Source organism: Tetrahymena thermophila (genome assembly GCF_000189635.1).
Source record: "Tetrahymena thermophila SB210 genomic scaffold scf_8254717, whole genome shotgun sequence".
Classification (NCBI taxonomy): Eukaryota; Ciliophora; class Oligohymenophorea; order Hymenostomatida; family Tetrahymenidae; genus Tetrahymena; species Tetrahymena thermophila.
In genome coordinates, this window is record NW_002476482.1 from 71,196 (window position 1) to 98,526 (window position 27,331).

At 23.1% G+C, this 27,331-nt stretch overlaps 8 protein-coding genes across 8 annotated transcripts; 7 read left to right on the top strand and 1 right to left on the bottom strand. All coding sequences in view use genetic code 6, as the record gives it.

Moving 5' to 3' along the window:
• Positions 1–842: 842 nt before the first annotated feature.
• On the top strand, positions 843–3,509 carry TTHERM_00985130 (telomerase component p95; the record flags this gene model as incomplete). Its single annotated transcript, XM_001012064.1, has 1 exon — positions 843–3,509. The coding sequence occupies one exon, from the start codon at positions 843–845 to the stop codon at positions 3,507–3,509; it is 2,667 nt and encodes an 888-aa protein (XP_001012064.1).
• Positions 3,510–4,101: 592 nt separating this feature from the next.
• TTHERM_00985140 (telomerase component p95) lies at positions 4,102–6,780 on the top strand (the record flags this gene model as incomplete). The annotated part of the gene is made up of 1 exon (XM_001012065.1): positions 4,102–6,780. One exon carries the CDS (start codon positions 4,102–4,104, stop codon positions 6,778–6,780), a length of 2,679 nt encoding a protein of 892 aa, XP_001012065.1.
• Positions 6,781–8,917: 2,137 nt separating this feature from the next.
• On the top strand, positions 8,918–11,536 carry TTHERM_00985160 (telomerase component p95; the record flags this gene model as incomplete). The annotated part of the gene is made up of 1 exon (XM_001012067.1): positions 8,918–11,536. The coding sequence occupies one exon, from the start codon at positions 8,918–8,920 to the stop codon at positions 11,534–11,536; it is 2,619 nt and encodes an 872-aa protein (XP_001012067.1).
• Positions 11,537–12,745: 1,209 nt separating this feature from the next.
• On the top strand, positions 12,746–14,816 carry TTHERM_000985169 (transmembrane protein, putative; the record flags this gene model as incomplete). The annotated part of the gene is made up of 2 exons (XM_012796565.1): positions 12,746–13,394; positions 13,585–14,816. The coding sequence occupies 2 exons, from the start codon at positions 12,746–12,748 to the stop codon at positions 14,814–14,816; spliced, it is 1,881 nt and encodes a 626-aa protein (XP_012652019.1).
• Positions 14,817–16,038: 1,222 nt separating this feature from the next.
• On the top strand, positions 16,039–18,080 carry TTHERM_00985170 (transmembrane protein, putative; the record flags this gene model as incomplete). The annotated part of the gene is made up of 2 exons (XM_001012068.2): positions 16,039–16,687; positions 16,840–18,080. The coding sequence occupies 2 exons, from the start codon at positions 16,039–16,041 to the stop codon at positions 18,078–18,080; spliced, it is 1,890 nt and encodes a 629-aa protein (XP_001012068.2).
• Positions 18,081–19,549: 1,469 nt separating this feature from the next.
• On the top strand, positions 19,550–21,576 carry TTHERM_000985179 (hypothetical protein; the record flags this gene model as incomplete). Its single annotated transcript, XM_012796566.1, has 2 exons — positions 19,550–20,195; positions 20,345–21,576. The coding sequence occupies 2 exons, from the start codon at positions 19,550–19,552 to the stop codon at positions 21,574–21,576; spliced, it is 1,878 nt and encodes a 625-aa protein (XP_012652020.1).
• Positions 21,577–22,952: 1,376 nt separating this feature from the next.
• On the top strand, positions 22,953–24,886 carry TTHERM_00985180 (hypothetical protein; the record flags this gene model as incomplete). Its single annotated transcript, XM_001012069.2, has 2 exons — positions 22,953–23,592; positions 23,658–24,886. 2 exons carry the CDS (start codon positions 22,953–22,955, stop codon positions 24,884–24,886), a joined length of 1,869 nt encoding a protein of 622 aa, XP_001012069.2.
• Positions 24,887–25,861: 975 nt separating this feature from the next.
• On the bottom strand, positions 25,862–27,103 carry TTHERM_00985190 (hypothetical protein; the record flags this gene model as incomplete). The annotated part of the gene is made up of 1 exon (XM_001012070.2): positions 25,862–27,103. The coding sequence occupies one exon, from the start codon at positions 27,101–27,103 to the stop codon at positions 25,862–25,864; it is 1,242 nt and encodes a 413-aa protein (XP_001012070.2).
• Positions 27,104–27,331: the final 228 nt, after the last annotated feature.

Genomic DNA, 27,331 nt, shown 5'->3' on the forward strand with positions numbered 1-27,331 from the left:
TAGATGATATATTTTATAAAGTCTATAATAATTTAAATTTTCAATCTAATCTTAATAAAATGATGAAAATTAACTATTAATATTAAATTTAAAATATTTATTTTAAAATGAATGAAAATGTATGTACTCTAAACAAGAAATCTAATTAAATATTTTATCTAATTCAACTTAAATAAATAAAAGAATGAATGTAAGTCTAATAGTTTATTAATATAATAAATACTCGAGTTTAAATTACTTTATTAAAAAATATATTAAAAAGCATATTCTTCTTTATAATTAAAAATAATTTTATTTATTTCATATATTATACATTATGTATATATATAAATATTGTTGTTCATCCATCAACTCTATCTAAAGAGAAATTATATCAATATGTTTTAATATGATTTATTATTACAAATTTTTATGAGTAAAAATTAATGCCGGACCCGGTATTGTATTTTTTAAAATATTTATAGTTTTCATATTAATATTTTTAAAATATTATACCGTATTCCCTCGATAAGACCCACCAACCGGTCAACCGAGGTAGGGCAAAAATGGGATATTTTTTTGAAATTTTAAATTAAAAGCCATAAATTAGTCCCCCAAATAGTTGGTGGAGGGAGTACCTTTAATTATTGGGGAGTGAGAGTATTTTAATTCTAATATTATGATATTGGAATGATAAAAATTGACAATAATATGATCTCATAATTTATTTATATCGTTTAGTAATATTAGAGTATAAATCAATAAATATATTAGAAAGGTGTCTAATTGTATTAGAAGAACATTTTCCTTCAACCTATCAATTAAAATTTTTTTAAAAGATACAAAGAAAAAAATTATTTTGGATGAAAAAAACTACAATTACATCACAGTAAGGTAACCAAAAAAATCTTGATTTTACTTTATCAAGATTAAATATTTACAAAACTTAAATTGAAATTTATAAGATTGAATAACAAGAAATTAACGAAAGCGATCTTAAGCTTTTAAAGTTTTTGAATTTAGAAAGTAATAAAAATACAAAAGAAAGTGGTGAAGGATATGGATGCAATGAATAGAAAAGGATATTACTTCAAAGAGTTAATTTTATTAAGAAAAGGATGGATATACTTCAAAATTTTATAATAAAACTAGAAAGAGAATTGTATTTGGATGATGAATTAAATAGAAAAAATGGATTATCAGACGATTAAGTGAAAGAAGCCTAATTAAACAAAATTAGTTAAGAACCAGATAAATATAGTAATTTGGTTTTGAATTTGGACTACAAATTAAATTCGACTTAGGAAAGTAGAAGTAAAGATGGTTATGATGTTGAATAGTGGTTTAATTTATAAAAAGTAGATTTTAGAACATAAGCAACTATTTATGCTGCAGATTCTAAATAAAATTTTTATCGTTGGATTTAAATCTTTTAAAATAAAAATGAGTATTAGCATCTTTGTTTGTACATTCATGGCTTAGAAACTGAGACAGAATTTTTTAAATTTGATGATTTTATTTCAACACTAAAAATGTTTGATATCTGTTTCCAAACAGTTACTATTGATGTTCAATTTGAAAGTAATCTATGCATACTTGCTTTATTAAGATCTTTGATGTCGATAAATAGGTTTAATATCCTTAACATAACAACAGATTCCTCCTTTTCATATAAGAGAAAAAAAATTTATTTATACTAAGTTGGTGATCTTATAGAATCTATATTTACTGTTATTTTCTCACATCGCCATTTGTAAGGCATCAAGCTATAGCTTCCACCTGAATCATTTGATTTTTTACATAAAATTACTTCGTAAATTAATGCAAAAAAAAGCCAACTAAGAGTTTACTGCTAAGCTTCTGATTATATATTTGCTAATTCAAACAAGGTATCAGATTACTTTTAATTTTTGGCTTAAATCCCTCATTTAGCTTACATCAGCTAATACGCTATTCCAATTACAACAATAAATGCTGCTAATAACCTCAATTTTATACTTAAAAAAGTTTAATCAGCCTGTCTTAATTTAATCACAGTACTCCCATAATTTAACTTTGTAATTTGTTTCACTAATTTAAGATATTTGAATTTAGAACTCAGTTTTGATCCTAACATTTTTACAAATTAAAATCTTGAAAATCTACTTTTAAGTTTGAAAGAAGCAAAAATGTTAACTTCACTTAAATTGCGTTTTTACAAATGCGTGTATTATTCTGGTTAAGATACGACAAAAAGTTAAGCATTAAACTAAATAGCAGAAGAAAATTTAGAAATTACAGGAGGGACTCATAGAAATAATGAATTTACTCCTGAATTTAAAAGTTTATTTCATGACCAATAAAAAGTAATACAAAATACAAATTACAATCCTAACACCTGTGTTTGCACTCCTAGTTAAAAATTAAATAGTATGAAATTTTTTGACAATCTTTCTGAATTAACTGAGCTTGAAGACTTTGACATTACTATTCAAGCAACCTAAGAAATATATGATAGTTTGCATAAACTTTTGATAAAATCAACAAGTTTAAAGGAATTCTAATTAAGATTAAATTAAACATAAAAGTAAAATAAAATGGTTGACTTGGGTAATATTTATAAAACCTTGAATGATTTAAAGTAGGTATCTGTGAAGATTGAAACTGAAAATATTTGTATTTCATACTAACTTTTGAATGAGTATTCTAATTTTTATTTCTTTGATTTAGAATTAAGCTAAGAATCAAATGAATTTAGATAAATTTTCAATTAATATGAATTTTAATTAGAAAATATAAAAAAAATAAGGATTCAATAGAAATATTTAGAAAATTTAGAAAATTTGAATGTTCTATGCAAATCTTTATCTTCTTGCCATTCATTAAAGAATATATAGCTTATTGTTCATTTAAATTACAACCATAATTAACTCAAAAATATCAAGAGATAGCCTATTAACAAGCCTGAATTACTTTTTTTCAAATAATTTGAATATCTTAAGCAGTTAGAAAATATTTATATTGACTGTATCGTTGATTAACACATACTGAACTCTATATCTGAATTCTTAGAAAAGTGCAATCTAATTAAGTCATTTATTTTGAAAAAGTAAGATGTACAATAATATTATCTTGACTATTCAAATATTTTTAAAAGTCTTCAGAAATTACCTTAACTAAATTAAGTTTACGTAAGCTATTAATAAGAGTATCTAAAAATTAGTGATGAACATAAATAAACATGGGAAAAGCATAAACTAAACACTTTCTATAAGCCTTTGAGCGAATTTATCAAAGAATCATCTTAAACTCTTTAGCTAATAGATCTCAATCAAAGATAAATAGATGAAGAACCTTTAAAATAAATACTTTAATCTCTTATTGACTCAAGATTTCATCACTATATGAGAATGAATCCGTTTTTACAAGATAAAATCAAATAATAAGAAGATAAATAATATTAGTAGCTTCTTGAAGCATGTAACTAAAAAGGTGTTTTAGTATAAGGCTATTTTAAATTCCCTCTAAGTTAGCCTACTAATCCTTAATGATTTAAATAATTGTGATTGATGATTAAAATAATAGTAGTGTTTTAACCAAAGCTAAAAATAAATATGATATAATTGTATTTATCAATTATTTATTTATTTTAGAGGATCTATACTTGGCAATTTTAAAAATTTTAAATTTAAATTGTTTTTTTATTAAAGTTTGTTATTATTTAAAATGTGTTTTTTTGTTTATTGCTAATTGTGATATAGAAAAAAAGGGTATTGAGAGAAACCCATAATGACCCTCAACTTAATCCTTAATTTTTTTATTAATATTCATCAAAAATAGTGGATGTATGGAGGGAGATTCCCTTAATTATTGTGGAGAGAGTATTTTAATTCTGATATCGAATGATAAAAATATTAAGAATAATGTCTCATAACTTATATATTATTTAGTAATAATCAATAATTATTAGAAATTATACGATCTCATATTTTATTTATATCGTCTAGTAATAATTTAAATATATTAAAGTATAAATCTATTTATATATATTAGAAATGTGTCTAATTGTATTTAAAAGGGCATTTTCCTTCGAGCTATCAATTAAAATTTTTTTAAAATATATCAAGCAAAAAATTATTTTGGATGAAAAAAACTACAATTGCATCACTCGAAGGTAATCAGAAATATCTTGATTTTACTTTATCAAGATTAAATATTTACAAAAGTTAAATTGAAATTTATAAGATTGAATAGCAAGAAATTAATGAAAGCGATCTTAAGCTTTTAAAGTTTTTGAATTTAGAAAGGGCTAAACATACAGATGAAAGTGCAGAAGGAGATAACTGCAATGAATAGAAAAGGATATTATTTCAAAGAGTTAATTTTATTAAGAGAAAGATTGATATACTTCAAAAGGTTAGAAGATAATTAGAAAGAGAATTGTATTTGGATGATGAATTAAATAGAAAAAATGGATTATCAGACGATTAAGTGAAAGAAGCCTAATTAAACAAAATTAGTTAAGAACCAGATAAATATAGTAATTTGGTTTTGAATTTGGACTACGAATTAAATTTAACTTAGGAAAGTAGAAGTAAAGATGGTTATGATGTTGAATAGTGGTTTAATTTATAAAAAGTAGATTTTAGAACATAAGCAACTATTTATGCTGCAGATTCTAAATAAAATTTCTATCGTTGGATTTAAATCTTTTAAAATAAAAATGAGTATTAGCATCTTTATTTGTACATCCATGGCTTAGAAACTGAGACAGAATTTTTTTAATTTGATGATTTTATTTCAACACTAAAAATGTTTGATATCTGTTTCTAAACAGTTACTATTGATGTTCAATTTGAAAATAATCTATGCATACTTGCTTTATTAAGATCTTTGATGTCGATAAATAGGTTTAATATCCTTAACATAACAACAAATTCCTCCTTTTCATATAAGAGAAAAAAAATTTATTTATAGTAAGTTGGTGATCTTATAGAATCTATATTTACTGTTATTTTCTCACATCGCCATTTGCAAGGCATCAAGCTATAGCTTCCACCTGAATCATTTGATTTTTTACATAAAATTACTTAATAAATTAATGCAAAAAAAAGCCAACTAAAAGTTTACTGCTAAGCTTCTGATTATAAGTTCGCTAATTCAAGCAAGGTATCAGACTACTTTTAGTTTTTGGCTTAAATCCCTCATTTAGCTCACATAAGCTAATACGCTATTCCAATTAGAACAGAAGATGCTGCTAATAACCTCAATTTTATACTTAAAAAAGTTTAATCAGCTTGTCTTAATTTAATTACTGTACTCCCATAATTTAATTTTGAGTTTTATTTCTCTAATTTAAAACATCTAAATTTGGAACTCAGTATTGATCCTTAAATGTTTTCAAATTAAAATCTTGAAAATCTACTTTTAAGTTTGAAAGAAGCAAAAATGTTAACTTCTCTTAAATTATACTTTTACAATTGTGTGTATTATCCTGCTTAAGAAACTCCGAAAAGCTAAGCATTTAACTAATTAACGGAAATCAAAAGAGAAGAAAATTCAGAAATTAAAGGAGAGACTCATAGAAATAATGTATTTACTACTAAAATAAAAAATTAATTTGATGGCTAATAACAAGTAACACAAAATATTAACTAGAATCTTAACACCTATACACATACTCCTATTTAAAAAGTAAATAGTATGAAATTATTTGACAATCTTTCTGAATTAACTGAGCTTGAAGACTTTAACATTACAATTCAAGCAACCTAAGAAATATATGATAGCTTGCATAAACTTTTGATAAAATCAATAAGATTAAAGAAATTCTAATTAAAATTAAATTAAGCATAAAAGTAAAATAAAATTGTTGACTTGGGAAATATTTATAAAACCTTGAATGACTTAAAGTAGGTATCTGTGAAGATTGAAACTGAAAATATTTGCGTTTCATACTAACTTCTGAATGAGTATTCTAATTTTTATTTCTTTGACTTAAAATTAAGCTAAGAATCAAATGAATTTAAATAAATTTTCAATTAATATGAATTTTAATTTGAGAATATAAAATAAATAAGAATTTAATAGAAATATTTAGAAAATTTAGAAAATTTGAATGTTTTATGCAAATCTTTATCTTCTTGCGATTCATTAAAGAATATTTAGCTTATTGTTCATTTAAATTACAATCATAATTTACTCAAAAATATCTAGAGATAGCCTATCAACATGCCTGAATTACTTTTTTTCAAATAATTTGAATATCTTAAGTAGTTAGAAAATATTTATATTGACTGTGTCGTTGATTAACACATACTGAACTCTATATCTGAATTCTTAGAAAATTGTTAACTCATTAAGTCATTTATTTTGAAAAAGTAAGATGTACCATAATATTATCTTGACTATTCAAATATTTTTAAAAGTCTTCAGAAATTACCTTAACTAAATTAAGTTTTCGTAAGCTATTAATCGGAGTATCTAAAAATTAGTGATAAACATAAATAAGCATGGGAAAAGCATAAGCTAAACACTTTCTACTAGCCATTGTGCGAATTTATCAAAGAATCATCTTAAACTCTTTAGCTAATAGATCTGGATGAAAGATAGATAGATGATTAACCCTTAACAAAAATATTGTAATCTCTTATCGACTCAAAATTTCATCACTATGTAAGAATAAATCCTTTTTTACAATAAACAATCATTTAGTAAAAAGATAAAAAATATTACTAGCTTCTCGAAGCATGTAACTAAAAAGGACTTTTAGTTTAAGGCTATTTTAAATTCCCTCTAAGTTAGCCGACTGATCCTTACTGATTTAAATAATTGTGATTGGTGATTAAAATAATAATAGTGTTTAAACCAAAACTAAAAACAATATATTATATAATTTTATTTACAGCTTATTTATTTATCTATTTATTTTACAAAATTAATAACTGAAAATTTAAAAATTCTAAATTTGTTTTTTATTAAGTTTGTAAATATTTTTTTTTGTTTATTATTGCTAATTGTGACAAAGAAAAAGGTGTATACATCGAAACCCATAAAACTTCAAATTAATCTTTAATTACAATCAACAATCATCAAATAGCATTATAGTCCAATCAATATTGATAATATTTTTAAGGTAGGAAATTAAAATATAAAAATTATTAGAGTATTTAAAAATAAAATTTAATAAGATTCAATTGAATTAATATATCTTTTTTTCCTGATCTTGTTGATCACAAATAATATATTCATAAATTAGATACCTAATTAGTTTTCAATTAGTAATACTATTAATTAATAAATAAAAAAGAAACATCAAACAAAATGGCTAGAGGTAATAAAAATAATGCTATGGCTCCTAAAAGAAAAGAAAAAAATCTTGACTTTGTATTACTGAGATTAGAAGTTTACAAAAGCCAGATTGAGTATTATAAGACCTAGTAGTAATAGATCAAAGTTGTAATTTTTAGTAATTTGCAGAATAAAAAACTCCCCCTACTAAATTTTTTAATTTTTAAACTTTTTACGTGATTGATTAACCAATCTATAGACCTTTAAATGAATTACAATAAAAATAGTTATTTATTGTATTTTCAAATAAAAAAATTAGAATTCTTTCTTAATTTTTTTTTTTTTTTTGGTTTTATTTCATTTTTTATAACAAAAAAGTTAATTAAATAAATATAGAGTAGGCTAATTTAACAAAAAATAAAAAATACTATAAATTGAGAAAAAAAATGAAAAACTTCCATTCAAAAATGAATGGGTCCCTGCTATGCCCCCCCCCCCCCCCCCCGTATTAAAATTAAAGTAAAAATATTTATTTAATTTATCTACTTTATTGCAAATCAAGGAATTAAATTCTTGAGTTTTAGATACACAAGAATTTAAAAGCTGGAAATGCTCTTTGCAGTTTTAAAAAATATTTGACTTCTTTTTTGATATTATATAATTAAAATTTATAAAATATAGAGTCTACTTATTTTTGATAATGTATTATATGAGATTATTTTATTTAGTAAATGATCTATTTGGCGATTCTTCTCGCTTTAAATTTATTTTAAGTAATTTTAAAACTAGTTTAAACTGTAAATAAATTAACTATTAAATTTAAGATAGAGCTTATTTATGATATCGATTAGTTATTTTTTTGAATTATTTATATATTAAATAAATGAACTAATTTTTACATATATTTTTATTAGACAACAAATAATATAAACGATTTATGTCTACATTTTTATTTAAATTAATTGAGATATTCATAACTTTAATAAGACGCTATAAGATAAAAATCAATAATCCAAATTTGTTTACCAAACTAAGCCAAATATATGTTTATAAAAAATACATATTTTCAAGAAATAATTTTCTCTCTTAAATTGTATTTTGCTCGAGTAATTAGTAATCAAAATCTTTTAATAAAAAATTAGATGCCTAGTCCTTTTAAATAAGCACATAATTTAGAGCTAACTACTGATAATAACTATACTTTTTATCAAGATTTATTAATTATTAAAAATCAAATAAGTATATAAAAATAAATTGTTTTTTTTTGTAATTTTAAAACCATCTCCATAATATTTTAAATATTTGTTTCATTTAGTACTATATTTTTCTGTGATTTGAATAATATATAATGGCTTACATTATATCTTTGATAATATATTAATACTACTAAATTTGCATTGGATGCTTGAAATTGATTTTATAGACGCTATCCCAATATTTACATTAATATAAAGATATTCTGATCAAAATAAATTTTAACTAATTTCCAAAAATTAATTGCTATAGCATCTAGCCTTTAGGTAGCAGAAGATATGCTTTTCATTTACTTGTTTTCCTGATCTTGTTGTGATCACAAATAATATATTGATAAATTAAATTAAATACCTAATTAGTTTTCAATATTCAATACTATTAATTAATAAATAAAAAAAAGCAAACTACAAAGAAAATGTCAAGGCGTAACTAAAAAAAGCCATAGGCTCCTATAGGCAATGAAACAAATCTTGATTTTGTATTACAAAATCTAGAAGTTTACAAAAGCCAGATTGAGCATTATAAGACCTAGTAGTAATAGATCAAAGAGGAGGATCTCAAGCTTTTAAAGTTCAAAAATTAAGATTAGGATGGAAACTCTGGCAACGATGATGATGATGAAGAAAACAACTCAAATAAATAATAAGAATTATTAAGGAGAGTCAATTAGATTAAGTAGCAAGTTTAATTGATAAAAAAAGTTGGTTCTAAGGTAGAGAAAGATTTGAATTTGAACGAAGATGAAAACAAAAAGAATGGACTTTCTGAATAGCAAGTGAAAGAAGAGTAATTAAGAACGATTACTGAAGAATAGGTTAAGTATTAAAATTTAGTATTTAACATGGACTACCAGTTAGATTTAAATGAGAGTGGTGGCCATAGAAGACACAGAAGAGAAACAGATTATGATACTGAAAAATGGTTTGAAATATCTCATGACCAAAAAAATTATGTATCAATTTACGCCAACTAAAAGACATCATATTGTTGGTGGCTTAAAGATTATTTTAATAAAAACAATTATGATCATCTTAATGTAAGCATTAACAGACTAGAAACTGAAGCCGAATTCTATGCCTTTGATGATTTTTCACAAACAATCAAACTTACTAATAATTCTTACTAGACTGTTAACATAGACGTTAATTTTGATAATAATCTCTGTATACTCGCATTGCTTAGATTTTTATTATCACTAGAAAGATTCAATATTTTGAATATAAGATCTTCTTATACAAGAAATTAATATAATTTTGAGAAAATTGGTGAGCTACTTGAAACTATCTTCGCAGTTGTCTTTTCTCATCGCCACTTACAAGGCATTCATTTACAAGTTCCTTGCGAAGCGTTCTAATATTTAGTTAACTCCTCATCATAAATTAGCGTTAAAGATAGCTAATTATAGGTATACTCTTTCTCTACAGACTTAAAATTAGTTGACACTAACAAAGTCCAAGATTATTTTAAGTTCTTATAAGAATTCCCTCGTTTGACTCATGTAAGCTAGTAGGCTATCCCAGTTAGTGCTACTAACGCTGTAGAGAACCTCAATGTTTTACTTAAAAAGGTCAAGCATGCTAATCTTAATTTAGTTTCTATCCCTACCTAATTCAATTTTGATTTCTACTTTGTTAATTTATAACATTTGAAATTAGAGTTTGGATTAGAACCAAATATTTTGACAAAACAAAAGCTTGAAAATCTACTTTTGAGTATAAAATAATCAAAAAATCTTAAATTTTTAAGATTAAACTTTTACACCTACGTTGCTTAAGAAACCTCCAGAAAACAGATATTAAAACAAGCTACAACAATCAAAAATCTCAAAAACAATAAAAATCAAGAAGAAACTCCTGAAACTAAAGATGAAACTCCAAGCGAAAGCACAAGTGGTATGAAATTTTTTGATCATCTTTCTGAATTAACCGAGCTTGAAGATTTCAGCGTTAACTTGTAAGCTACCCAAGAAATTTATGATAGCTTGCACAAACTTTTGATTAGATCAACAAATTTAAAGAAGTTCAAATTAAGTTACAAATATGAAATGGAAAAGAGTAAAATGGATACATTCATAGATCTTAAGAATATTTATGAAACCTTAAACAATCTTAAAAGATGCTCTGTTAATATATCAAATCCTCATGGAAACATTTCTTATGAACTGACAAATAAAGATTCTACTTTTTATAAATTTAAGCTGACCTTAAACTAAGAATTATAACACGCTAAGTATACTTTTAAGTAGAACGAATTTTAATTTAATAACGTTAAAAGTGCAAAAATTGAATCTTCCTCATTAGAAAGCTTAGAAGATATTGATAGTCTTTGCAAATCTATTGCTTCTTGTAAAAATTTACAAAATGTTAATATTATCGCCAGTTTGCTCTATCCCAACAATATTTAGAAAAATCCTTTCAATAAGCCCAATCTTCTATTTTTCAAGCAATTTGAATAATTGAAAAATTTGGAAAATGTATCTATCAACTGTATTCTTGATCAGCATATACTTAATTCTATTTCAGAATTCTTAGAAAAGAATAAAAAAATAAAAGCATTCATTTTGAAAAGATATTATTTATTACAATATTATCTTGATTATACTAAATTATTTAAAACACTTCAATAGTTACCTGAATTAAATTAAGTTTACATTAATTAGCAATTAGAAGAATTGACTGTGAGTGAAGTACATAAGTAAGTATGGGAAAACCACAAGCAAAAAGCTTTCTATGAACCATTATGTGAGTTTATCAAAGAATCATCCTAAACCCTTTAGCTAATAGATTTTGACCAAAACACTGTAAGTGATGACTCTATTAAAAAGATTTTAGAATCTATATCTGAGTCTAAGTATCATCATTATTTGAGATTGAACCCTAGTTAATCTAGCAGTTTAATTAAATCTGAAAACGAAGAAATTTAAGAACTTCTCAAAGCTTGCGACGAAAAAGGTGTTTTAGTAAAAGCATACTATAAATTCCCTCTATGTTTACCAACTGGTACTTATTACGATTACAATTCAGATAGATGGTGATTAATTAAATATTAGTTTAAATAAATATTAAATATTGAATATTTCTTTGCTTATTATTTGAATAATACATACAATAGTCATTTTTAGTGTTTTGAATATATTTTAGTTATTTAATTCATTATTTTAAGTAAATAATTATTTTTCAATCATTTTTTAAAAAATCAAACAAATAAAACTCCTCTAAAAATATTAGTAATTTTTGGTGATTTGCATAAAAACAAACTCATCCTGATAAATTTTATAATTTTTAAGCTTTTTACATGATTGGTTGACCAATATAAAGACCTCTAAATGAATTAAAAGAAATATTTATTTATTATATTTCATTCTGTTAATAATAAAGTTAGTTTTAAGTAATTTAGATATTTAAAAATTTTAATATTTAAGACTAAAAATCCTTAATGAATTAAAATTAAATAAAGAAAATAATTAAATCATATAAAATTCTGTAAAAAAAAAATCACTTATTTTTGAAAAAATATTAATATTAAATTTTAATAGCATTAAGTTTTCTATCTATTAATTTTATTTTTTTTTAATATCTAAAATATTATAATTGAATTATTAAATAATAAATAAATTACTGGAAATATTGTGCTTTATCATCAAAAATCCAAATGAAATTAAATAAAAAATGTTTTAATTTTTTGAATTAAAAATTTTTATTAATATTATCCTGATCCCTAATGTGATGATTAGACAGGCTGAGGAAGTAAAGTAATAAAAGAAATTTTAATAAGATTGCAAATTTTGTTGAAAGAATAAAATAAATTAAATTTTCCTAAAAAATAAAATGAGTAATTATGAAGTCAACTAAAAAATTCATTTAAAAACAGAATATATCTAAAATAATACTTAGGTTTACTTTATCATTATGAATACTTTATTGATAATAAATAAAATAAAATTATTTTCAATATTTTCTAGAATTTATTTAGGCTTTTTTTGTTTTGATAGATTAAACTCAAAATAAATATTATCTTTCTAATTTAACTATTTTCATTTTGAATTCATATTATTCTATAAATTTCATAGTTTTATCAAAATTAGTTGCAAAATTTGTTGGAAATTATATAATTTTTAAAAATTAATCAAATTTTAGTTATATATTATCATTACAATTAAAATCAGGTTGAAAATACTAAAAAATTTTTGGTAATTATAAATTTTTAATTTAAGATAGAAAAGCTAATAAACTCTTCAAAAGAAATGAAATAAATACAATATTTTTGTATTTTTTTGGCATTGCTCACTCTTTGCAGTGCTTCGTCTTTTCTATTCTCTAATAACTCATAAGATCTTAGCTACTATCAATAATTAAATGATTTATCTAAAAAACTTGTCGGTTAAAGATATAACTAGCAGAAAGAATTTAAATATTTCCCTCCTTAGTTCTTTGAAAAGTAGGGTTTATACTCATCAAATATACATGGTAATGCTATGGACTAAAACAATACATTTTTTTATCACCTTGTCAGAGAGTACGTTGGATGCCCTGATAGTAATATGTTTGTTACAAATTTTGTTTTATCTGCTTTGTTAGACTGTGCAGAACTAGGAACTATTGAAATAGATTAAGACATGTTTGAAGAAAGCATTGACGCCATTTTAGAATTCAGAGATAAAAACTAGCAAGAAGGTATTCCATCTTATTCATTCTGGTTACAAAATAATAAGAATGGAACATGGTATTCATACCCATAGAACCTTCAGAAAGTAGCTTAAATGATCAAGATTATGCCTGATTGGATCAAAAATATTTTTATAAAAATGGGACTAAATTTTGTTGCTAGTGCAGATTAAATTGTTGATGCTTTTCATCTACCTCCTGATACAGATGACTCTTCAGTAAACATAGGTAAACATGGGAATAATAAATATTTTCAAAAATTAATTTAAACAAACAAAATTATCATCTAAGTATTTTTGAATGAGCTACTTTAACTTTTTAAAATTAGATTCTGTTTTATCTAAATGAATCCAAATACATAAAAGGAATAATATTAATTTTTTATTACCTTATCTTATTCTTACACTTTTTACTAAAGCATTAGGAATAAGAATTTTGAACTCACCTTTTATAAGACAATCTATCAAAGACAAGTGGATTAAATCAAACCATAATCTTTAAGGATACTATCAATTACTTAAAAAATATTCTTATAAGCCTTTTGATTCATCCAATTCATCTGTTAATACTCTTGATGTGAGAACCTATTTTGCCTTTCATAACTACCTTCAAACTTTAAATAAGACATACAACTATTCTGTTTTCACAACTTGGATTAGATCTACTGATGACTAAATTCCTCAAATGATTGAAATTCCAGGAAACACCAATAATTTTGATTGCTCAGTTATCAGCAATACCCTATTTGGATTGCATCATGTATTACTTAACTCAAACTAGACAGTTATTAATGAAATATTTGATGAAGAACTTTAAGGTTTGTATTTAAATTCTACCAACGTCATTCTCTATGCCATAAATAGTTACATTTCTAAAACCCATCCAGATATTGCGTTCCTTTACTATCCTTCAGTTTACGACTTTTATTGGTTTGTTGCTAGAAATGTGCACTTACTCAACTCAAACTATGATAAGATACCAAACTAGTTAATCAAAGGAGTTGCTGATGCTCTTAACAAATCTATGAAAAACTAAGGAACTATTTACCTTCTAAATAACACACTAGCAGATAAAAATGGAAATCTTTACTGGTAGGAGTTCCTAGGTATTTATAACAATAAAACATATCATGAAGATGAGACATTTTCTACAGTAATGGCCCTAAATGCTTTGATCGATACATGGACAATTTCAAAGATAGATGAAAATGGTAAATTAAAAAGAATATTTGATACATAAACACCTCAGAATGTAACAGACACTATCTAAAAAGGTATGTAAACTTTATTAAAAAAGAACTCATTTTCAAAAAGCAACTAAAATGCTTTCTTTTCTGGAAGCTTCAAATCTTTAAATACCCTTTATTTTTATCCTATGAATGTTAATCACTATCTAAATGGAACAGAATTTGATCCTCATACTGCTTAGATAGATATTTTACATTAAATATCTGGTGTTAGAGGAGTAATTAATTCAGATGAATACTAATAAATGGTGAAACAAAAGTGGTTTAATGTAACTACTATTCAGTAATTTACTGGATATAGCTCCTAATACATATCATATCCATATTGGTCTTCTCCTGCTATCACTTTTAGCATGGGTATGTCATTAATAAGTAAATATTAATCAATAGAAAATATATAATGAAATGTCTGATAATTAAAAAAAAATTATTGAAACTGAAATCTGTCTACATAGTTGATATACTCCATTTAGAAGGGTTAAATACAGTGAGATTAATCAAGAAATTAAAACAAATTATTTTTAAAAATTAAGAGTTAGTAAAAGTGTATGGTTTTTATCAGATTGTATTTTATATTTTATTAATTACTTTATTTTTATCATTTTATATTTGATAAAAAATATTTAATTTAAACCCTCAAAAATGTTTAAATATGATATTAATTTCCTTTAATCCAATAATAAAAAATTTTTAATAATAATAAGTAGATTTAATTAATGAGGATTAATAGTAACTATTTTAAATATTAAAAAATGAATTTATAAGCAATAATTATTTTTATTTTTTCAAATAGATATATTTTATTTTAATCATTTAATAATTTCATTTGGTAATAGAATTGTTTATTTTCATAAATAATATTAGCTAAATTAAAGCTTTATATAAATTATTGTATTACTCTGCTAAAATAAAAAAAGATTTTCTAATTTTATTTGCAGATGAAAATAAAAAATGAATTACAATTTGATTAATTTTTTCATTTAGGTATTTATAGTAACTTATTATTTTTTTAATTAACAATTTATGTATTAACGATTAAAAGGTTTTACCCAGTATTTATTTAAATTTTAAACATATCTTAATATTCTCAATTGTAAATTTTAATTTATGCTATTCGGATCCCTAATGTGAAGATTAGAGATGCTGATGTAGTATAGTAATAAAAGAAATTTTAATAATGTTGCAAATTTTGTAGAAACAATACAATAAACATTCCTAAAGAATAAAAAGAGTAAGTATGAAGACAACTAAAAAATTCATAAAGTAATAGTATATATCTAAAATAATACTTAAGTTTACCTTATTGTTATAAATAGCTTATTGGTAATAAATAAAATAATATTATTTTTGATATTTTCTTACATTTATTTAGGCTTTTTTTGTTTTGATAGATTAAACTCAAAAAAAATATTGTCTTTCCTAATTTAGCTATTTTCATTTTAAATTCATATTTTTCTATCTATTTCATAGTTTTATCAAAATTAATTGCAAAATTTGTTGAAAATTAATTTAATTTTAATTATCTATGGTAATTAAAATTAAAATCAGGCTTAAAATACTAAAAACTTTATGGTAATTATAAATTTTTAATTTAAGATAGAAAAGCTAATAAACTCTTCAAAAGAAATGAAATAAATACAATATTTTTGTATTTTTTTGGCATTGCTCACTCTTTGCAGTGCTTCGTCTTTTCTATTCTCTAATAACTCATAAGATCTTAGCTACCATCAATAATTAAATGATTTATCTAAAAAACTTGTCGGTTAAAGATATAACTAGCAGAAAGAATTCAAATATTTCCCTCCTTAGTTCTTTGAAAAGTAGGGTTTATACTCATCAAATATACATGGTAATGCTATGGACTAAAACAATACATTTTTTTATCACCTTATTAGAGAATATGTTGGATGCCCTGATAGTAATATGTTTGTTACAAATTTTGTTTTATCTGCTTTGTTAGACTGTGCAGAACTAGGAACTATTGAAATAGATTAAGACATGTTTGAAGAAAGCATTGACGCCATTTTAGAATTCAGAGATAAAAACTAGCAAGAAGGTATTCCATCTTATTCATTCTGGTTACAAAATAATAAGAATGGAACATGGTATTCATACCCATAGAACCTTCAGAAAGTAGCTTAAATGATCAAGATTATGCCTGATTGGGTCAAAAATATATTTACAAAAATGGGACTAAATTTTGTTACTATTGCTGATTAAATTGTTGATGCTTTTCATCTACCTCCTGATACAGATGATTCTTCAGTAAACATAGGTAACATGGGAATATTTTAAAAAAAATATTTTGAATAAGCTTCTTTAACTTTTTAAAATTAGATTCTGTTTAATCTTAATGAATCCAAATACATAAAAGGAACAATATTAATTTTTTATTACTTTATTTTATTCTTACACTTTTTACTATAGCATTAGGAATAAGAATTTTGAACTCACCTTTTATAAGACAATCTATCAAAGACAAGTGGATTAAATCAAACCATAATCTTTAAGGATACTATCAATTACTTAAAAAATATTCTTATAAGCCTTTTGATTCATCCAATTCATCTGTTAATACTCTCGATGTAAGAACCTATTTTGCCTTTCATAACTACCTTCAAACTTTAAATAAGACATACAACTATTCTGTTTTCACAACTTGGATTAGATCTACTGATGACTAAATTCCTCAAATGATTGAAATTCCAGGAAACACCAATAACTTTGATTGCTCAGTTATCAGCAATAACCTATTTGGATTGCACAATGTATTACTTAACTCAAACTAGACAGTTATTAATGAAATCTTTGATGAAGAACTTTAAGGTTTGTATTTAAATTCTACCAACGTCATTCTCTATGCCATAAATAGTTACATTTCTAAAACCCATCCAGATATTGCGTTCCTTTACTATCCTTCAGTTTACGACTTTTATTGGTTTGTTGCTAGAAATGTGCACTTACTCAACTCAAATTATGATAAGATACCAAACTAATTAATCAAAGTAGTTGCTGATGCTCTTAACAAATCTATGAAAAACTAAGGAACTATTTACCTTCTAAATAACACATTAGCAGATAAAGATGGAAATCTTTACTGGTAGGAGTTCCTAGGTATTTATAACAATAAGACCTATAATGAAGACGTAACTTTTTCTACAGTAATGGCTCTAAATGCTTTGATTGATACATGGACAATTTCAAAGACAGATGAAAATGGTAAAGTAAAAAGAATATTTGATTCGTTAACACCTCAAAATGTAACAGACACTATCTAAAAAGGTATGTAAACTCTATTAAAAAAGAATTCATTTTCAAATAGCAACTAAAATGCTTTCTTTTCTGGAAGCTTCAAATCTTTAAATACCATATCTTTTTATCCTATGAATGTTAATCACTTTATAAATGGAACAGAATTTGATCCTCATACTGCTTAGATGGATATTTTACATTAAATAGCTGGTGTTAGAGGAGTAATTAATTCAGACGAATACTAATAAATGTTGAAACAAAAATGGTTTAATCTAACTACTATTCAGTATTTCACTGGATATAGCTCCTAATACATATCATATCCATATTGGTCTTCTCCTGCTATCACTTTTAGCATGGGTATGTCATTAATAAGTAAATATTAATCAATAGAAAATATTTAATCAAATGTCTGAATAAATATATTTTGAAAAATATATACCGTATTAATATATATTTAAATATAATTATACATAAAATTAAAATTAAATTTTAAATAAATTACCCTTTATCCACTTATAAAATTTTTTATAGTAGTAAATAACCTTAATTAAAGAGTATTAATAGTATCTATTTTAAATGATAAAAAATGAATTTTTAAATAAAAAAAGAAAATAATTATTTTTATTTTTTAAAAAGATAAATTTTATTTTCATTACTTAAATATCCAATTTGATAATAAATTTATTTATAATCTTAAATAATAGTAACTAAAATTAAAGCTGTATGTAAAACTAAAAATTGTATAATTTTGCTAATGCGAACAGATTTTTCTAAATTTATTTGTAGATGAAACAAAAAAAATAATATTTTGATTTTTTTTCTTTTAAAGTTTTGACTGGTACTGAATTTTTTTTAAATTATCAATTTTTGTATTTGTTCTAAAATTCGAGAAAATTTATAATAAGATTCATTTTCACAAAAATATTCTTTTATATTAACAATCGCTGTTAAATTTCAAAATAAAGATGTAAACTTTTGAATATAAATTTAAAGGATAATATATAGATGAACTTTCTACCTAATAACACTTTTTCATATTTGATTTATTTATAGAAATTCATTTTATAATTCTTTCAAACCATTAGATCAGTTATTGAATTCGCATTAAATATTATTATCAATATTTTTTTAGCATTAAAGTAAAAGGTTAATACAAGCTTTATATTTAAAGTGATTTTTTGAATTAATTAGTAATAAATATTAAAAAAATTGAATTAATTTTTATAACTTAAAATGTTTTTTTATCAAAGTATTATAAAAATGTCGAATAAATTATTTATCATTTAAAATATCTTTTTATTTTAATATAATTCATTAATTAATTGACCAAAATTTGGAAATTATTCTTAGAATTTATGTAGAAAAGAAAAACTGTAAGATTGAATATTTATAATCAAATAAATACAATATTTTTTAAAAATTATTTTTAAATTTAAATTTTTAATTAAACTTATTTTATTTGAAGTTAAATGTTTAAATATGAATGATACTCACCAAAATCATTATTTTCTAAAATATTATTTAATTAATGATTAACATTTGTTTATATTAAAAATTAACTTTTAGAATAATTTATCTTTTCTATATTATTTTTGTAATCAATTTTAAACTTAATCCCTTGTAATTTATTCTCATATACAAACAATATAAATAATCTTTTCCATCAATCAACTTTAAAAACAATTAAATTTTAACAACTGTAACTAAATTTGATATCCAATTTGCAAAGGAAATATCCTTATCAGCAAGATCAGTCTCTGATAAGCAAATGATATAAAATTAAATCATATTAATTAGATTTAATTAGAAACTTGTTCAAAAATACACATTCTACAATAATTAATTTTTAAAGTAATATCAACTGCTTAAACATTTGAAGAATATGAGTAAAATACAATTTTTCTGCCTTTTTTTAACTTTTTTTGGAATATGCCTAACATCTTCTTAATTTAGAATCAATTCTAATGGGCTTAGCTATCAAGAGTAGCTTAAAGAAATAACTAGAAGACTTGAGGACCAGAGATATAATTAATAGAAAGATTTCAAATTCTTTCCTCCTTAATTTTATGAAATGAAGGGTCTATACTCATCGAATATACACGGTAATGCTATGGATAAAAACAACACCTTTTTTTACCACCTTATTAGAGAGTATGTTGGATGCCCTGATAGTAATATGTTTGTCACAAATTTCGTTTTGTCTGCTATGCTAGATTGTGCAGAACTAGGAACTATTGAAATAGACTAAGAAAAGTTTGAAGAAAGCATAGACGCAATTTTACAATTCAGAGATAAAAATTAGAAAGAAGGTATTCCATCTTATTCATTTTGGAAGCAGAACTATAAGAATGGAACATGGTATTCATACCCATAAAATCTTTAAAAAGTAGCTGAAATGATCAAAATAATGCCTGATTGGGCAAAGAAACTTTTAATTAAGTTAGGTTTACCTTTTGTAGCAGTGGCTGATAAAATTGCAGATGCCTTTCATTTACCACCCGATGCAGATGATTCTTCTGTAAATATTGGTAAATTAATTTTATTATTAATTTAAAATGTGTCATGTATTTTTCAATAACCTATTTATTATTTATTTGTAAATACTTTCTCAAATAAATTAACAAAATTAATTTTATTTCTCAATAAAAAATCATATTAATTCTTAAATTATTTTTAGCTCTAGGAATAAGAATTATGAACTCTCCTTTGATTAGATAATCTATCAAAGAAAAGTGGATTAAATCAAACCATAATCTTTAAGAATATTATCAATTACTTAAAAAATACTCTTATAAGCCTTTTGATGTTTCAAATTCATCTGTTAATACCCTTGATGTGAGAACTTACTTTGCCTTTCATAATTACCTTCAAACTTTAAATAAAACAAGCAACTTTTCTGTTTTCACAACTTGGATTAGATCTACTGATGACTAAATTCCTTCAATGATTGAAATTCCAGGAAACACCAATAATTTTGATTGCTCAGTTATCAGCAATACCCTATTCGGATTGCACAATATATTGCTTAATTCAAACTAGACAGTTGTTAATGAAATATTTGATGAAGAACTTCAAGGTTTGTATTTAAATTCTACCAACGTGATTATCTATGCGATAGATAGCTATATCTCTAAGAGCCACCCTGATATTGCTTTCCTTTATTATCCTTCAGTCTATGATTTTTACTGGTTTGTTGCTAGAAATGTGCACTTACTCAACTCAAACTATGATAAGATACCAAACTAGCTAATCAAAGATGTTGTTGATGCTCTTAACAAATCTATGAAAAACTAAGGAACTATTTACATTCTAAATAACACATTAGCAGATAAAAATGGAAATCTTTACTGGTAGGAGTTCCTAGGTATTTATAACAATAAAACATATCATGAAGATGAGACATTTTCTACAGTAATGGCTCTAAATGCTTTGATTGATATTTGGACAATTTCAAAGACAGATGAAAATGGTAAAGTAAAAAGAATATTCGATTCATAAACACCTCAAAATGTTACAACCACTATCTAAAAAGGAATGTAAACTCTATTAAAGAAAAATTCATTTTCTAAAAGTAACTAAAATGCTTTTTTTTCAGGAAGCTTTAAATCTTTAAACACTTTATCTATCTATCCTATGAATGTTAATCATTACCTGAATGGAACTGAATTTGATCCCCACACTGCAGATTTTATTGCCTTACAATAAGTAAAAGGAGTAAAGGGTATTATAGATGAAAAAGAATACTAAGAAATGCTCAAATAAAAATGGTTTAATTTAAATGTTATTGAGGAATTTACGGGTTATAATTCATAAATTCTATCATATCCATATTGGTCATCTCCAGCAATTACTTATAGTATGGGTGCATCATTAATAAGCAAATACCAATCCTTATAAAGCAACGATTGATTATTACACTAAAAATGAATTACTAATTATTAATAAAGTAATTAGTATTTGTATCTATCTATATATTACAAAATAAATAATTATATACTTTATATAAATATCTAAAATTTTTTTAGTGCATTTTATTTGGCATATAATGTTGTAATCCTTCATTAAATACTCATAAAAAATTTTTCGTTTGCTAGTAGATTTTTATTAAGTACTTTTAATTTTAGGTTTTGTTAAAAACTTCAATAGATCTAGACATGATTTTATAAAAGCAGGTAGATATTTTAAATATTTTATTTAAATAAAGCATTTTTTATTTGTAAAATTTAGTTAAAATTTTAAATTAGAGAAAATTTAAATAAATGTAAATATTAAAAGGTTTTTATTAAACTATAAATGAATTTTTGTTTTTGCTAATGTTTGTGAAAGTGTATAAAATTTTAGAATTGTATTTAATTATTTAGAAAATTTTTTTAAAGCTTGCATAAACAAGATTAATTTAAAATCATATAAAATATATGAAGTATAGCCATTGATACCTACACAGATTACACAGATGTGAATATTTTAAATTTATAATTTGATATCTTAAATAAAAATATATATTAAAACTAAGGAATAAAGCTTAATGATAGTTAGTGTTTGATTTAATTATTTAGAAATGTGCAACTTTATTTGCTTAAAGAATTCAATATTTGATTAAATAATTAAATTAATACTTTTATTTAATAAAATAAATTTATTATTTAAGTTATCAATAAAGATTTTAAAATGAGTGAATTTTAAATTTTATCTTAGATTGAAATTAATAAAAGAATTTAATTTGATCTTATCAGATTTCTTTTATTTGATAATATAATTTCTTATCAGATTTTATTATGGTTTTACATATTTTTCTTTGTGAAGGAAATTTTTTATTTTTGCTAGTAAAGTGCATAAATTATTTTTAAAATAAAATTTTCTTCTTAGAAATTCAAATATTAAATATATTTATGAAATAATCTATCTATCTATTTTCTCATTAGCTCAGAACAAGATTTTAATAGCCATTAAGATATCTTTAGTGAGAATTTAAATAATACCATTTTTTTTATTTTAAAATAAAGGTATGAGTAATAAATAAGAGCTTGTTGTTTGTATATTATTTTAATTCGATTGTCTATAAATTTGATGCCAGAATTTATTATTAAATTACAAATTTTCTTTATTAAATTTTTTTCTTTTGCAAATAAATAAAAATAGAAGAACATTATAAATAAATAATTAATTACTGTATTCTTTTACTTCCATAAAATTATGTTATGTTTGTTGCTTAAGAAGCAAGCAGATCGAATTTTTATAGATAATTAATAAATAAATAAATTAAAAAAATTAAGTAAGAACAAAAAATGAGATTATTTGTTATAATTTTAGTCTTAGTATCGCTTTCTCTTAGTAGATCTGATTTTTTAGAAAATGAATAAAGAGATGTTTCTTACTCTAAACAAATAAACAAACTACTTAAAAAATTAGATGAATAATATTACCATGAAGAATAAGAGTTCAAATATTTTCCACCTTAATTCTACTAAAAAAAAGGATTGTATTCTTCATACATTCACGGCAATGCTATGGACAAAGAAAATGGGTATTTATACCATTTAGTTAGATAGTATATCGGATGTCCTGATAGCAATATGTTTGTGAGTAATTTTGTGTTATCTGCCCTTCTTGATTGCGCAGAATTTGGAACTATTTAAATTGATTAAGACTTATTTGAATAAACAATTGATACAATTTTAGAATTTAGAGATAAAAACTAAAAAGAAGGCATCCCCTCTTACTCTTTCTGGTTATAAAAGTTAAAAAATGAAACATGGTATTCAAGCCCAATCAATCTAGAGAATATTGCTAATTCAATGAAATATATGCCTGAGTGGGTAAAAACTATTTTAGCCAAAATGGGTCTGAATTTTGTAGCAATGTCTAATTTAATTATTGATGCATTTCATCTCCCTCCTGATGCAGATGATTCTTCAGTTAATATTGGTAAATAAATAAATTTATTTTATTAAATTTTCAATATATTGAAAATATTTTTTATCATAAAATAGCACTTGGATATAGAATAATGAATTCTCCTTTTATTAGACAATCAATTAAAGATAAATGGATCCGTAATAACTATGATGTTAATGGTTATTTCAATTTACTAAAGAAATATTCTTATAAGCCATTCGATACTTCAAACTCTTCGCTTAACACTATTGATATTAGAACATATTTTGGTTTTAATGAGTACTTGTCATAATTAAACAGAACTGAGAATTTTTAGCTTTTTACTACTTGGATAATGAGCACTGATGATTAAATTGAGAAATTAGTTGCTATTCCTAGCAATGTTAATAACTTTGATTGTTCAGTCTTAAGTAATACACTTTTTGGCCTGCACCATGCTTTACTCTACTCAAACTAAACTGAATTTGAAAAAATATTTGATTAAGAGCTCTAAGGTTTATATTTAAACTCAACTGACATTATAAATTATGCTATCAATTCAGAAATTGCACTCAGACATCCAGATATTGCCTTCTTCTATTATCCATCTGTTTATGATTTTTATTGGTTTGTTGCTAGAAATGTTCACTTGCTTAATTCTAATAAGTAAAAAATTTAGCATAGCTTAATTAAATAAGTAGCAGATAGTTTAAACGAATCTATGAAGAATAAAGGAACGAAGTTTCTCTTAAATAATGCAAAGCTAGATAAGAATGGAAATATTTACTGGGAAGAGTTTTTAGGAGTATATAATAATAAAACTTATAATGAAGACACTACATTTTCTACAGTTATGACCTTAAATGCTCTCCTCGATACTTGGACAGTCTCAATAAGTCACTAAAATGGAACTATAAGCAGAATCTTTGACCCATAAACTCCTAAAAATGTAACTAATACTATTTAGAAAGGAATATAAACTTTGCTTAAGGACAATTCTTTCTCAAAGAGTAATTAAAATGCATTCTTTTCAGGAAGTTTTAAATCTGTTAACACTTGGTTTTATTATCCTATGAATGTAAATTATTATCTAAATGGAACTGTATTTGATCCTCATAATCCCCCTGTAGTTCTAAATGAGTAAGTTGCAGCAGTAAGAGGCATTTATAATCAGTCAGAATACTAAGAATTATTACAATAAAAGTGGTTTGGCTTCAAGCCAATTGAAGAATTTTTAGGATATAATTATGAATCATTTTCTTATCCTTATTGGTCATCTCCATCAATAACACTAAGTATGGGCATGTCATTACTTAGTAAATACTAATCTATCCATTTAGATTGAATCAAATAATCAAATAACTTTAATGCATCATATTTTTACTATTTCTAAATTCGTTGAAAAATTTAATTCTATAAGATAATTAATATTTTATAATACCATTTTTTGTTTTCAAATATACATAAATATTAAACACTAACAAAATATAATTTTATTAAACTATTATGTAAATAAATAATTATTCAATAATACACTCTAAATAAATATGATATGATATTAAATTCAAATATTTTATTTTCAAAAATTATTATTTTAACTAATTTTTAATAGCTTGGAATTAAAAAAATATTTTCACCTCTGGATACTTTAATATAATTATATGTATTAAATTTTTTAATATCTGTTGATGTTAATTTAAAACAAAGAATTTAATCTTAAGTTTTATTTCATACTATTTTAGGGACTTTTAATGTTAACTATTTATTTTCAATCTTTCTAAGCATTTCTTAAAATTTTTTTTTTTTACTTGAGATATGTGACAAATTTTAGAAAAATTAGATACAGTTTAAAAATATAATTTAATGCTTTTTAAAAAAAGTTAAATAATGAATTTCTTATAGTCATAGATTAATTTTGTTCCTAATAGAAATAAAATTTTCATGTTTCAAAACATTATTATTTCAAATAAAAATATATAATTTTTAATTAATTATTCGACTTATTATAAAAATTAAAAAAAAAGCATTAAAAAATATTTAATAATTGTAAATAAGTAGATTTTAAATTAAATTTCAAAATAATTCTGACTCATAAATTGGGTAATTGTTTGCTTCTACTGTATAATAATTTGTTATTTTTGATTAATTATTTATTAATTGTGAAGCTTTACTCAAAATAAAGTTCTTAAATTTAAATTATAATATAGTTGCTACCAAATAAAACTATTGTAACTGTTTTTTATATACCATATTCATACATATTAAAAAAAAGCATTAAAAATATTTAGTAATTATAAATAAGTAGATATTAAATTAAATTTCAAAATAATTCTGACTCATAAATTGGGTAATTGTTTGCTTCTACTGTATAATAATTTGTTATTTTTGGTTAATTATTTATTAATTGTGAAGCTTTACTCAAAATAAAGTTCTTATATTTAAATTATAATATAGTTGCTACCAAATAAAACTATTGGAACTGTTTTTTATATTCCATATTCATACATTCTCTATTTCTAGGGTTAAATCTTTTAGGAGCATTATCAAAGTTTTAGTATTATTCTATTTCCTTAATATTCTTTTATCTATCAAGATCTTTGATAAACTAATAAACTGTTTTTTTTTCTTAGGGATTTCTGCCTAGCTCACACTATTCTAATAATATGCTTACATCCCTAAATAGATAACTTTCTAAATATTTAGAATAGTTACATTAAAAGTAAGTCCTTTATTCTTGATCTTACTACATCTAAATTATTTCTTCTTTATCAAACTCAATGATTCTAAAATTATTTAACATAAGCAAAGGAACTATCAAAACAGTAACTTTCTTTTTCTAATTTAACATTTCTTCTTATGCTTCTATTAAATCTAAATAGTGATAAGAAAAATCACAAATTATATTTAATTCTGGTGTGCGCTTGGTAACTAAAAAACATACAATTATGCATTCTTAATCGTTTTAACATATTAAATCTACCTTCTTAGAAGTTTGTAAATATTTTATTGTTTGATTTGGTTGGATTATACTCATTTATCTTTTTTAAAGATATTCTTAAATAATTTTAACTTAAAATTATAAAAATTCATTTTGATCATCAGTGAAGTAAGAGTCCTTAAAGCAGCTTCCTGTTTCGAAATATTAGATTATTTATTTGTGGGTATTTTGTGAAATTTCTTTTCTTTTTTTAAGATCATCTAAGTTTACTTTTAAAAAATTTTATGGAATGAATTCTCTTTGTATCTTCATAAATTTTTTATCATTATTTTCTTTTTAATACCAGTCAAATCCTTTAATTTGAAATGAACCTTCAATTTATTTATTCTTATCATTTTTCTACTTTTTTTAAATATTATCTAAGCTTTGACTTTCATCTGAGCCACTCAAACTCTCTTATAACTTTTTATTGCTTCTTTTTTTAGACTTTACAATCTATTTTTATTAATCTTAAGATTCTTCTAATTTTTAATTATTTGTGCCTTTTTCCTCTTGAATTAATTTCTAATTATCTTTTAAAGCTTACTTTTCCAATATTTTTTACTCTTTTTTAGTAATCTTCATTCTTGATTTTCCTTATTATTTTCAGGTATTTATTTTGATATTGATTTTTCTATTTTTTTTGTTTACTTATTTTTAATTTAAAATAAAATTATAAACTTTAAGCTAACTTTATTTGATTTTATATTGTTAAAACTTATTAAATGATATTTGGATAAAAGCGTTTTAATCTTTCAAATATTTATTTATTATTAACAACAAAAAATTAATATTTATCAGAAAAATTTAATG